This window comes from Pseudozyma hubeiensis (genome assembly GCF_000403515.1).
Source record: "Pseudozyma hubeiensis SY62 DNA, scaffold: PHS70, whole genome shotgun sequence".
Lineage (NCBI taxonomy): Eukaryota > Fungi > Basidiomycota > Ustilaginomycetes > Ustilaginales > Ustilaginaceae > Pseudozyma > Pseudozyma hubeiensis.
The window spans coordinates 269,772-281,358 of NW_012133852.1; the positions used below are offsets into that span (position 1 = coordinate 269,772).

The following is an 11,587-nucleotide window of genomic DNA, read 5'->3' on the forward strand; positions in this document are numbered from 1 at the left end:
TCACCATCATCATCTGTAACCTAACTAGCTCAAACACGCACTTGCCCGCCCACGCTGGCTGCTGCGGAAGCGGCCTGTCTGCCTGAATGATGAATGACTCTGCCGGGCAGAGGGACTAGAATCAGTCAGCTTGGCTTGCTCCCTCGTCCACGCTCGCTCAGCTTTGCCTCGATTTCGTGTTGCAGCCCATGAGAGGCAGCCAAAATGATGCAAGAGAGCCTCATTTGCAGAGGGACTCTCGCGCCTCCTTTCTCTCACACACTCTCTCCAAGAGTTTCGTTCTAGGAAGGGCAGAGCGAGCGCGACTGAGCATCATTTTCAGCTTTTTCCTCCTCAGCGCAGTCGAAAAAAAACCACACAGCAGCTGGCTTTTTCATCACCAAGCAAGCGAAGATTTTGCCGTTAAAGAAAGAGTCACCACCGACTTGATTTGGCTGAATTCGAATTCTCTTGCTGTGAAATTCGAACTTGGCCTGCGAATTCAACATACGCAGAGCAAACACATCTTTGGCATACCTTGAATTCAATTTTGTAAGGAAGGCTTGCTTCGTTGATAACTGTTGCGCACCTCGCCATTATCAAAATGAAGGAGCGAAAGCCAGTGGGTACAGCCCCTGAATCCTCCGTTCTGAAGCGTAGTTCAATGCCAGGCTTGATGCACTGTTGTAGTGTTGCCATTCTGGGCTGCTGTGATCGGTGAAGCTCTATGGTCGTGGCACAGTATCCACTGGCCCCGTTTGTAGTTTCAACGGGATGAGCAACAAGATGGAGAAAGCCACGATGCGGTTCGGGTCGGGATCAGCCGTAAGGAAGGGGAGAGCTGGCGAGTGCCGTTCGAGCCTGGTTGAGGGACACCAACAAAGGTCGACACACGCAGGGATCGCGGAGCGCCAAGTTCAAACCCAGACTCTGTGTTGTGTGTATTGTAGTTACGCTGGGGGCAAGCCTGCTCAGTGTCCAAGTGCACTCGGCTCGACGCCGCCGCGCACCAGTCCAAATTTTGTCATGCCACATTGAAGCGTGAAATTTTCACACAGCAGCAAGCGAGTCTTCGAGGCATCTGCTTCACCTCGGAAGCGAAAGCCCGTAGAAGCTTGGCTATCACGTTGGCGGTGCAAACCTCTCTTTGCCCATGTCGCAAAGTCGAGGCGTCCTTGGTCTGACACATTCGACACGGCGGCCTAGCGGATCTGGACGATGATGAGCAGCCATAGGATGGAACACGCCAGCATACGAATCTGTGCGCATCCACCCAAAGTGATGGTACTACAAATGTACCCCACGAGCGCGCGATGCAGGCACGCCCTTGAGGGTAGAAAAACAGCCAACAGATGCAGGGTCGAGGGTCGCTGTGATGACTGAAAGTGCCTGGCGCACATGTCTGCAAGTCGTCGAGACCTTGCTTGCTTTCTGCCTGCTCCCTTCCGGCCTGACAGAATACTGTATTGAGACGGACCTTGGCGGTCAAGTGGATTTCCTGTCGTCGGATTGGGGTCCTTTCGTCGCTGTTCCGTACACGGCGCCTTGCCAAGTGTCCCCGTGGCGGAGATCGACTGCACGGCTATAGGATGCTGATTCGCCGACATCGGACTTTGGAAGCGCCAGAGCAGACACTGTCTCAAAACACAGTTTGGGATGCCACAACAGACTCAAGAGGCGGTGTCACTCAGATAGTCGCTGAAAGGAGCGTGCCTCTGCCGAGTCTACACCCGATCCACTGTCGCGAATCAGAGTGGCTCCGATCTGCGGCTAGGGCACACAATGACGATGAAGCTCGCTTATGTTCGCCGCGGGTCTGCGCGAGCTCGCTCCTAATCCAGGCGGGCTCTGCCTTTGCGCCTCGCTCGTGCGTGCAAAAAAAGGTATCGGGTCAGGGTCTGCTGCCTACACTCTCCGCATGAGAGCAACGTTAAAATTTTGCAGAAACAGCCCAAGGCTGGGATCGGCGGCCAGACCCTGCGACTACCAATTGCAGTAAAGAGGAAGAAGCAGGCACAGGGCAGCAAGTCAGTCTGAGCCAGTTACCGGTCGCAGATCGCACTGTTCGACGCAGGAGCAAAGTGCATGTCGATATTTTGCCTCCTCAGAACCACGCCGCCAAGCCTTGGGATCACTACGCCAGGCTGCAGCAGCAGCATTTCGCAGCCTGCTTACCTCTTCTGAAAGCTCTGCGCCCTCTCTCTCGCCCCCGCCTTTTGTTCTTGCACATTGGTGCCTGGATAGAAGCTTCGGTTCTTTGTCGACGTTGTCCTCCTCCTCCTCCTCCTCCTCCTCTTTCACCACCATTTGTCCATCCATCCGGTTGCACACCTCGATCACCTACTACAAGCACCTCTGCCCATCTTTCCGACCCGTTCTGATCCACCACTCCACGTGCAAAAACGCCGTCGACATGGCTGTACAACCCACCCTCGCTCCTCGTGCCACGGCGCTGTGGGAGCGACAACAAACCGGTGATCCTTTCGACATCTTTCCAAGCAGCTTGTTCGACGGTCCCGGCAACACTGATTCCATCGCTACCAGTGCCACCACACCGTCAACCACGTCATCTAGAACTACCTCTACAACCTCACGACGAACTACATCCTCTACATGTAAGTAGCATTCTTCGAACCGCTGAAGCGCCGATTGGCAGTTCTAATGGCCTACATCCATCTTTGCCTCCTTGCCTGTGCTTCTGCCTCGACCCTCGGTCTCAACACAATCTCCGTACTGACCTTGTTAGCCACCTCAAATCGTCTCCCCGATCCAATAGCTTCTACACCAACCTCCACCTCTACCTCATCGTCCACTTCCACCACCTCGACCTCGAGTACGCCCACCATCACGTCCACCACCTCGTCCTCCTCTTCTTCCACCGTCATCACCACCTCTTCCCCGACCACGCTCGTCACCACTTCAAACCTTGTTTCGGGCACAAGCACTTCCCAAGTCGTCACCACCGTCGTCGTCACTCCCGTCGTCACCACCACTGCCTCAGCAAATAGGGCCAACGCCAATCGCTCCAGCACCAATGCTGGCCTCATCGGCGGCGTGGTTGGCGGTGTTGTCGGCGGCCTCATCCTCCTCGCCCTCTTGATCGCCCTCTGCTGCATGGCCAGCAGGCGAAAGTCGCGCACTGGTCACGCATACTTCCTCTGCTTTGGTGAGCGACCTTCCCGAAACAGCGCTGGCGATCTCGGCCATAGCGGTGGTGCTTGGCCCACGTTTGATCCGCAGAACGATCATGTCTCGTCCTCCTACGCTGCCGGCGCTGCAGGCGTTGGTGCGGGCGCAGCTGCTGGTGCCGCTGGCGCTGCTGCAGCCGGTTCTCGCAGCCGTCGTAATCGTCGTGACCAGGGCAACGCAACCCTCCCCGCCCAGTTTGCCAACGACGACGATCCCGAAAGATATGGCTACACTGGCTCCAATGTCGGTCAAGACGCCTACAACGATTATCAGGGCTACCACGGCTACAACTCGAACGCTTACGCCTCCGACGGCTACCCAGACATGCAGGAACGTCCGTCTCGCAACGGTGCAGGCGCCCTCGCAGCTGGTGCAGCTGCTGGCGGTGCTGCAAGTCACCTCTACAACAATGCAAGCTCCCCGGGCAACAACCGACGTTCTTCGCACGGACACCAGTCATACGGCTACCACTCGCAGCAGGATAGCTACAATACTGCCAACATGTCTCCTGCTGCTGAGAGCGCCGCTCCCGCTCCTTGGACGCTTCCCATGATGGGCTGGCACGACACTCACGGTCCTTATTCGGTCGCCGGCGTGGGACAGAACCTTGCCAACTCGCCTCCTCAAGCCCAGTTCATGGTCTCCCCCTCGGAAGCCAATGCTGCCAACGCTGCCGCTGCGGCTGCTACTGCACGCAACGTACCTGCCCAGACCCGCTCCCCCGGTCCCGACTACAGCCACTTTGACCCTCCCGAGGTGCGCGACGCTCGAGCACGCCAAGCTGCTGCTGCTGCCCTTGGTTCCGGAGGCGGCTTCTCACGTACTCAGAGTTACAACAAACCAACTTCGCCTCGCAGGCAAAGTCGACGCCTCTCTTCCAACCACGGCAGCCCGGTCAGTCAGACGCATGGCTTGGTCGGTGGCATATCGCCACCTGCCTATGTGGATGCGCAGGATGAGCTCGAGGAAGTGGACGACCAGCCGCGTCGATTGCATCTGGCCAATGCCGAGCCTGATCTGACCGAAGACGACAGTTCCAGAGGTGGGCCCAGCCGTCGTCCAGCTCACAACCACAAAGACCCTCCTCCCTCGTCGACCTATCGATCCAACCAGTAGATTCCGCAACGATGCCATGACCATAACGGACCCTTAAAATCGCTTCCTCCATCAGACTCTTTTTCCGGCCGCATTCGAATTCTTCCTTGCTTGGTGACATTTCCACCTTGACCTTCATTTTTCCACTTTCTTTTGGGATGCTCTCCTCCCTCGCCTCGAGACGGAATTGATGCGAGGAATTGTCGCGCCAGTATACGTGCTCATCGCTATCATTCCGAGAACTCTAGAAGGCATGTCCGGATTCACCATTTTTCCTCAACAGCTTCCTTTTTCGAGATCTGCAATCATATCTCTCCGAGATACTTACCACGACGATTGTGAGGACCAACATTTTGAGCGTGCCATAACTGACCACAATTCCGACTCATGAGGCGGGCGGTCATCATTTCTGATGAAGCGGTGTGGTTTATCGCTCGTATCCATTTCTATTGTCACATGGAGTTAGACAATGTCCTCTTCTGCCGGCCTGCCGTTCTTGAGAGTCATTCACTCAGGCATGACCTTGCCCCTGACCAAGCCTGGCACATCGGCTATCCCCAACAAATGCACCGAGACAGCGATCACCACGCCCAGCAGAATGAATCCAGCTGCAAATCCAGCCACCATGACACCCAGCAGTGCCAGCACAGCCAAGAAGATACTTCCTCGAACCGCCTCCCAGCTCAACCAGCCTTTCTCCCTACCTTCCAGGAAGGCGGACACTCTCTCGGCTACGACACCGCTTCCGGCGACGACGACGGGTACACCGGTTCCTGGCTGGGTGGAGGCGCCTACGAAGAAGAGGTTGTTGTACTTGGCATGCTGGATGCTCGGTCTGAACCAGAGGACCTGCGGGATGGTGTGCGAGAGACCGAGGATGGATCCACGGAAGAGGTTGAACTTGTCCTGCCAGTCGAAAGGGTCGTTGACGATTTCGTGCGAGATGAGCGATTCGAAATCGGGTCGGTTGAGTCGTTTGGATAGGGTGGCGATGACTTGGGACCGGGCACGGGCGACGGTGGCTTCGAACTGCGAGCGTGTGTGGGCGCCTTTGGTCGAGTCCGCGCAGGGCTTCTCAGGGATCGAGATGGGTCCGCACGGGACTAGGATGACGAGGGTGTCCTTTCCGGGTGGTGCAGCGGTAGGGTCGAGTCGAGACGGTACGTTGACGTAGAAGGATGGCTCGGAAGGTGTGTCTCCATCGCGGAAGATTTCGTCGAACGATTCTTGGTACGCATCGGCCAGGAAGATGTTGTGTCCACCTAGTTCTTCCACTACGGAGGAGAGAGACCAGTAGAATGAAATGGACGAACAAGTCTGATCCTTGCTCCTGAGCTTTGTCGCATACGACGATGGCGGCAACAGGTTGTTGTACGTCCACACCAAATCGGCATTACTGACCACCACATCCGCTTCCAACACCTCTCCCGATTCCAACTCCACCCCGTTGGCGGTCCCCTTTCTCTCATCCACCACAATCCTCTTCACCCCCGCTCCGTACCTGAACTCAACTCCAAACTTGTCCCTAGCGACATTCTCCATCGCCTCGACCACCTTGTAGAATCCACCGATCGGATACCAGATCCCCTTCGCATATTCTGCATACTGCAACAAGCTGTACGTCGCCGGAGCGTCGAACGGACTCATGCCCATATACATGGCCGAAAACGTCAGTGCTCTCCTCACGTGTCTCGACTTGAAGTACTTTGTCGTCCTGTCGTACAGCGTCGAGTAGATCCTCAACCCCTTTGTCTTCCACAGCATCGGAAACAGTTCCGGTCGGAAGAACGCCCACCACGCACTCCAATCTTTTGTCAACACGTGCTTGATCGACTCCTCGTAGTTTTCCCCCGCCTCCTTGAGGAAAGACAAAAAGTTCGTCAGGGGGTCCTCCTTGTTCCCAGCGCGTTTTTCGAAAAAGTTCAACGTCTCTCCCATCTGGGACAGGTTGGAGGAGAGCATCATCTTCTCTCCATCTGCAAAATGAATTCGGTAAGCGGGGTTGCATTGGTGGAGACGGATGTGGGAGCGGATGTCTTCGCCGAGATCGCGAAAGCAGGCTTCGAAGATCTCGGGCATGAGGTAGAGCGAAGGTCCTTGATCCCATCGATGTCCAGAGTGGTGGAGGAGCGAGCATCGGCCTCCTCCGAAATCGTTCTTCTCAAGCACGGTGACGATGTAACCCCGACGACCGAGTCGAGCGGCGAGCGCGGTCCCGCCGGCTCCAGCGCCGATGATGATCACTTTGCGGGAGCTGCGTTTGGTCGGGGTGGAAGCGGCCGAAGTGGTGCGTGAGAGCGGTTTGAGGCCGTCAGCCTGTTTAAGAGGTATCGTCGCCATCTCGGAAGGCGGACGTTACGACAACGAGCAGTAAGGTGTTCTAAAGATGACGGTGGTCGACCAGCAAGAGAGGATGATGGCGAACGAAGGGCTGAAAGGGATGGCTCTGGCCGTCGGCTGCACGAAGAATAATCGGAGCCTGTCAAACAAATCGTGAACCCTGAATTGCAGAATCGTCGAATCGCGTCAGCAACGGATCGCGCGTGTCACAGAGGGATAATCAATATGCAAGCCGCACATCGGTCCGTAAGCAGCAAGCGGATTCGTCTTCTGTGAAAGGAACCTCCGTTCCATGATTTTTTTTTTGATCTTGTCAGATTGTGCAGCTGAGTGTTGCAAAAAGTTCGGCTCGCGGATCTACTTTTTCCTCCAACTTTTTTCCCTGGTGTCAGGGTTCACACTTTCTTCCAGGACTCGCTCCTACCTAATGAACGGACTTTCTCACCAACGACGACTCACTGCACAGCTAGAAGCAACAAAACTGTTGTAGAGCCAAGCTGGACCTTCATAACCGTTCTGTGGGGAACCTCGGTAGAAAGTCATCTCCCACAAATCTTCTCAAGGCACAACGAACGCACATACCTCAACGATTCGTGCATGGTGGTCGAGCGTACTGCCCGAGCGATCTTTGTAGGCAAGACGAGCAACTTGCTCCTAACAAAAGCATCTCCATCTACCTCACACGCGACGAAACGGCTGTTCAGCATGGCACCGACACCCATCTTGCTCGCACCAGAGCGTGCACGAGCATCCGGCATCACTCTCGCCGACCATGAATCTGCCTTCCGCGAAAACTCGGCCACCATCGTCATGCCCTCTGCTGAAGCTGCGTTCCTCAACCCTGTGCAAGAGTTCAATCGTGATCTTTCGACGCTTGCCATCCGTACCTGGAGCGAGAGACTGGATGCCGAGAAGAAGGCTCGCTTTGTGCGAGCCGCTCAACGCAAAGCCGCGACTGCGTCCTCGAGCAAGGGAAAGGCAAAGCGCAAAGGTGTTCAGGCTGCCAACGGATCAACCAGCACCGAGGGTGCTATTGCGGCTCAGGAGGAATCACAAGATGCAAAAAGGGCAAGAGTCGATGCAAATGGAAATGGCGTCTCAACCTCTTCAGTGGCCGAGGATTCGCTCCCAGACGAAGCGCCGGAAGCTTCCAGTAGCACACTCACCGCTTCGCCAGAGAGCGAATACCGCAACTACAAATTCACATTGCTCGAAGCACTTAGTGCGACAGGCCTGCGCAGCATTAGATATGCAAAAGAGATCCCTTTGCTGCGGTGGGTGCTTGCCAACGATCTTTCTCCGACGGCGGTAGAAATGATGAAGCGAAACGTCGCGCTCAACTTCCCTCCGGATCGTCCGGTTGACGAATGGATCGTGTCCGAGGCGAACGAAACCGGCTCCACCGATAACTCAACGAAGGAGAGTGAGTGCGATGAGGAAATGGACGAGGATGCCTTGGCAGAAAGAGAGAACGAAGCGAGGGCGAACGCCTCAGCAAAGTCGGCAGAAGTAGTACAGCAATCACAGGCCACAGAAGCCGCACCAGAAGTAGCAGAAACGGCTACTGCATCAATCGCTTCTGTCAAAGCGAAAGACTCGACTCAATCCCAGACGTCATCGGCAGCCATTCATCCCGACTGCAAGGTCAAGCTCAACGCCGGCGACGCCATCACTCTCATGTACACCCACAGAGAACCCAACAAGCGCTTCGACGTGGTCGACCTAGACCCATACGGTTCCGCTGCGCCCTTCATTGACGGCGGTGTCCAATCCGTAGCTGACGGCGGACTGCTCTGCGTCACCTGCACCGACTTGGCCGTCCTAGCAGGTCACAACTATCCGGAGAAGTGCTTCTCCCAATATGGCGGCGTTTCTGTCAAGGCCGAGTTTTCGCACGAAGTAGCACTCCGCCTTGTGCTCCACACCATCGCCACCTCGGCAGCACGCTACGGCCGATACATCCAGCCCATGTTGAGTCTCTCGATCGACTTCTACCTGCGCACCTTTGTACGTGTTTGGACCGGACCCGTCGAGGTCAAGAATGTCGCGAGCAAAACCGGCACCGTGTACATCTGCACGCACTGCCAGGACTTCCACGTGCAGCGATTCGGCCGCGCAACGCAAACCACCAACACCGGCAAGAATGGCCAGACCAACGTCAACTACCGCTTCAATTCGGCGCAGGGACCGCCCGTAGGTGAACGGTGCAACGAGTGCGGCAACCGTATGCATCTCGGCGGCCCCATGTGGTTGGGCGAACTTCACGACTCGGATTTCTGCCAATCGATTCTTACCAATCTCGATGCGAATCCTTCGGCGTTCCACACCACGCCTCGAATTCGAGGAATGGTCTCCCTAGCAGCCCAGGAGCTCTCCTCCCCGGACAGCCTCTTCTACTTTACACCGCCCAAAGCATCCGGTCTGTTCCACTGCGTCTCACCCCCACTCGACAAGATGGTCTCCGCCCTGCTGTCCGCAGGACACAAAGTCAGCCGCTCGCACGCCGCAGCAGGTTCACTCAAGACCGATGCAAGTCGTTCGCAGGTGTTCGACATTTTGAGATACTGGGTCAAGACGCAGCATCCAGTCAAGATGGAGAACATGAAGCCAAACGATCCGGCAAGGATTTTGCTCGCGAAGGAAGCGAAGGGAGAGTACGATTTTGAGAATACAAAGTCGAAGGAGGTGTTGGAGGCGTTGGGTGCGAGTGAGAAGCTGGTCAGGTATCAGAACAATCCTTTGCCCAATTGGGGGCCGGGGACGGCGGCCAAGGGACACAAGGGCAAGAAGAAGAGGAATCTGAGGCCGGATGATCTGGAGGGGTCGAATGTATGAGTCTATCATGTCCTCAGTCGACGATGACCACAATGTCGGAAAAGCAGCTCCTCAAAGTCGACGCTAAACAGCTTGGTTGGTACTGATTCCACGATGAGGATGAGGAGGCGAGGTGTTGGGTTGTTATCTCTGATCTCCATTCGTGCGAGTGAGAAACCTCAAAACCTTGCAATTTGCTGGTTTCGCCGACCGGAGCGCGCTGCAAACGTGGCATTGCGAACTCCGATAGGCACACTCTGAACCGCAGGCTCGCTTCACTCAATTTCGGTTTCTTGGCATTCGGTTGAATTTCCTGCAAGGCAGAGCCCATACACTGACGATCCGCCCGTTTGAGAGCTCTGCTTTTTTTCGCCCCTGTGTAAGGCAACTTGACCCTGTCTCGTGCTGCTTATGCCAAGATGCTCGGCCACACAATAGTGTTTGCGTGCTCGTGATGTGGTATGCGGATGGCTCTGCGCCGGTGACACCGGCGAGGTCTCGGTTGTAGGAGTGCGAGGGTCCTGCTGCCGAGCAGCGGGACGGAGTCAGGACGCTGGTGCATATGGCGGATCGGAAGGCAGCGCGGGAGGGTATGGCTAGATCTGCTTAGCTCGATACCATCCAAGTTGGTGGATTGCCACCTCTTGTAATCATCGCACTTCACTATTACCGCCAAAAGGCAGCGTGAGAGAACGCTAGATGTCAAGAAGCGTGACGAGCATAACGACACATCGTTCCGGTTGTACTTGACGCAACGTATGGGCCTTCCGATGTCCCTGACGGGCATCTCACCGGCGGGAAACTGTGATTGGACAAAGGTGTCCACTATCGAAAGGGTCCGTGTGGATCAGGCACAATAAGGCAAGACGTACAATTGAGACAAAAGTGATGCAAGGGCTCTTGGAGTACGGCTGCCAAGCTTTTCTCTATGCTTTGCATTCAACATGGATGATGGGGCTTGGCGCAGCATGTCCCGTGTCCCACCGAAGAGATCCATGTCGCTCGCCCACCATTGTTATTGTCCTCCCGATCAATTCATCTACTCATAAGCCGGAATGACAGCGAAGGTAGGCCGTTGCGTACAGTAAACGGCTCATAGCAAAGGGTCATGAACGTGGGGACCATGTGCAGTGGCTAAGGTGTCGCTGTCTGACACTGGTCAACGATCGCCAAACATCAAAGTCAACACCTAGAGCAGAGAGCGAACGCTGTCGGGCAAGCCTTGGCATCTGGCTTGGAGGAACATTCTCTCGTTCGAGAGACAGCAATGGACAAGGAATGGTGGGCGATTCATCCGCGGTACAAAGTGTGTTCGGATAGCACCCGTGTCACCAGTAGTCCCCACTACCCGAGGCACGAGGGCGGGATAGGGCAGCCTCAGAAGCGGCCGTGAGCTCGCTTGCTTGGACTGCTTTCCTTTGGTGTGCCAGCATCGGCTCGGGACAGCAACGGTGGTTGAAATGCTGCTACGGTCGCAAGGCAACTCGACCGTGTCCGTTCGGTGGCTTGAGTCCAAGATTTGACCGAAGGAGCTCGTGCTCGTGCTCGTGCTCGTGCTTGTGGACGTCCTTTGGCTTCTCAGCGCGATCTGATACGGCCCCAAGCCTTTGTTTCGAACTTTCGGGATTGATTTGAAAGTCCAAATTGCGTTAGAGTCCGTCCTTTTAAAAGAAATTTGAAATGGTCGCATGAATCTTGACGATTTTGTATTGGAGCAAAGCTTGGCATCAAAGCCGACGGTTCAGCGTGCATGTCTTGGCATTCGTGACGGACCAAAGATGACTGCTTTGCTCTCGCCAAGTGCCCGGACCTGGAACAACATGGTGGCTTCCGCCTTGGCCGGTGGATCGAGGTCGCGGTGCCTGTCTGAGCTGCATTTCAAACCGCCGCTCCGCTTTTCTTACTGCTCTTCCGCCTCTGTGCTAGCTGCATTCCGATCCAAGCCAAGGCTTGGCGTGCCGCCGCTGCCGCTGCACCATCCTTTCATCTTGTCCTCCGTGGCTCAGCAGCATGATATTGTCGCTTGTTGGTGGGTGGAAGGAGTCACATCGAAGTCTCGGTGGCTGGGACAGGTGTCAGAGGGACAAGTGAACATAGAAAACGGAAAAAATGTGTGTGTGTGTGTGTGTGTGTGTGTGTGTGTGTGTGTGTGTGTGTGTGTGTGTGTGTG

The 11,587-nt window shown here is 55.7% G+C and overlaps 4 protein-coding genes across 4 annotated transcripts; 2 read left to right on the forward strand and 2 right to left on the reverse strand.

The window, feature by feature from the left end:
- Positions 1 to 704: 704 nt before the first annotated feature.
- Positions 705 to 2,298, reverse strand: PHSY_007500 (vegetative incompatibility protein HET-E-1; the record flags this gene model as incomplete). The annotated part of the gene is made up of 4 exons (XM_012338094.1): positions 705 to 840; positions 1,121 to 1,190; positions 1,457 to 1,613; positions 2,155 to 2,298. The coding sequence occupies 4 exons, from the start codon at positions 2,296 to 2,298 to the stop codon at positions 705 to 707; spliced, it is 507 nt and encodes a 168-aa protein (XP_012193484.1).
- Positions 2,299 to 2,392: 94 nt separating this feature from the next.
- Positions 2,393 to 4,284, forward strand: PHSY_007501 (hypothetical protein; the record flags this gene model as incomplete). The annotated part of the gene is made up of 2 exons (XM_012338095.1): positions 2,393 to 2,594; positions 2,756 to 4,284. 2 exons carry the CDS (start codon positions 2,393 to 2,395, stop codon positions 4,282 to 4,284), a joined length of 1,731 nt encoding a protein of 576 aa, XP_012193485.1.
- A 486-nt stretch (positions 4,285 to 4,770) lies between these two features.
- Positions 4,771 to 6,603, reverse strand: PHSY_007502 (hypothetical protein; the record flags this gene model as incomplete). The annotated part of the gene is made up of 1 exon (XM_012338096.1): positions 4,771 to 6,603. One exon carries the CDS (start codon positions 6,601 to 6,603, stop codon positions 4,771 to 4,773), a length of 1,833 nt encoding a protein of 610 aa, XP_012193486.1.
- Positions 6,604 to 7,308: 705 nt separating this feature from the next.
- PHSY_007503 (likely N2,N2-dimethylguanosine-specific tRNA methyltransferase) lies at positions 7,309 to 9,438 on the forward strand (the record flags this gene model as incomplete). The annotated part of the gene is made up of 1 exon (XM_012338097.1): positions 7,309 to 9,438. One exon carries the CDS (start codon positions 7,309 to 7,311, stop codon positions 9,436 to 9,438), a length of 2,130 nt encoding a protein of 709 aa, XP_012193487.1.
- Positions 9,439 to 11,587: the final 2,149 nt, after the last annotated feature.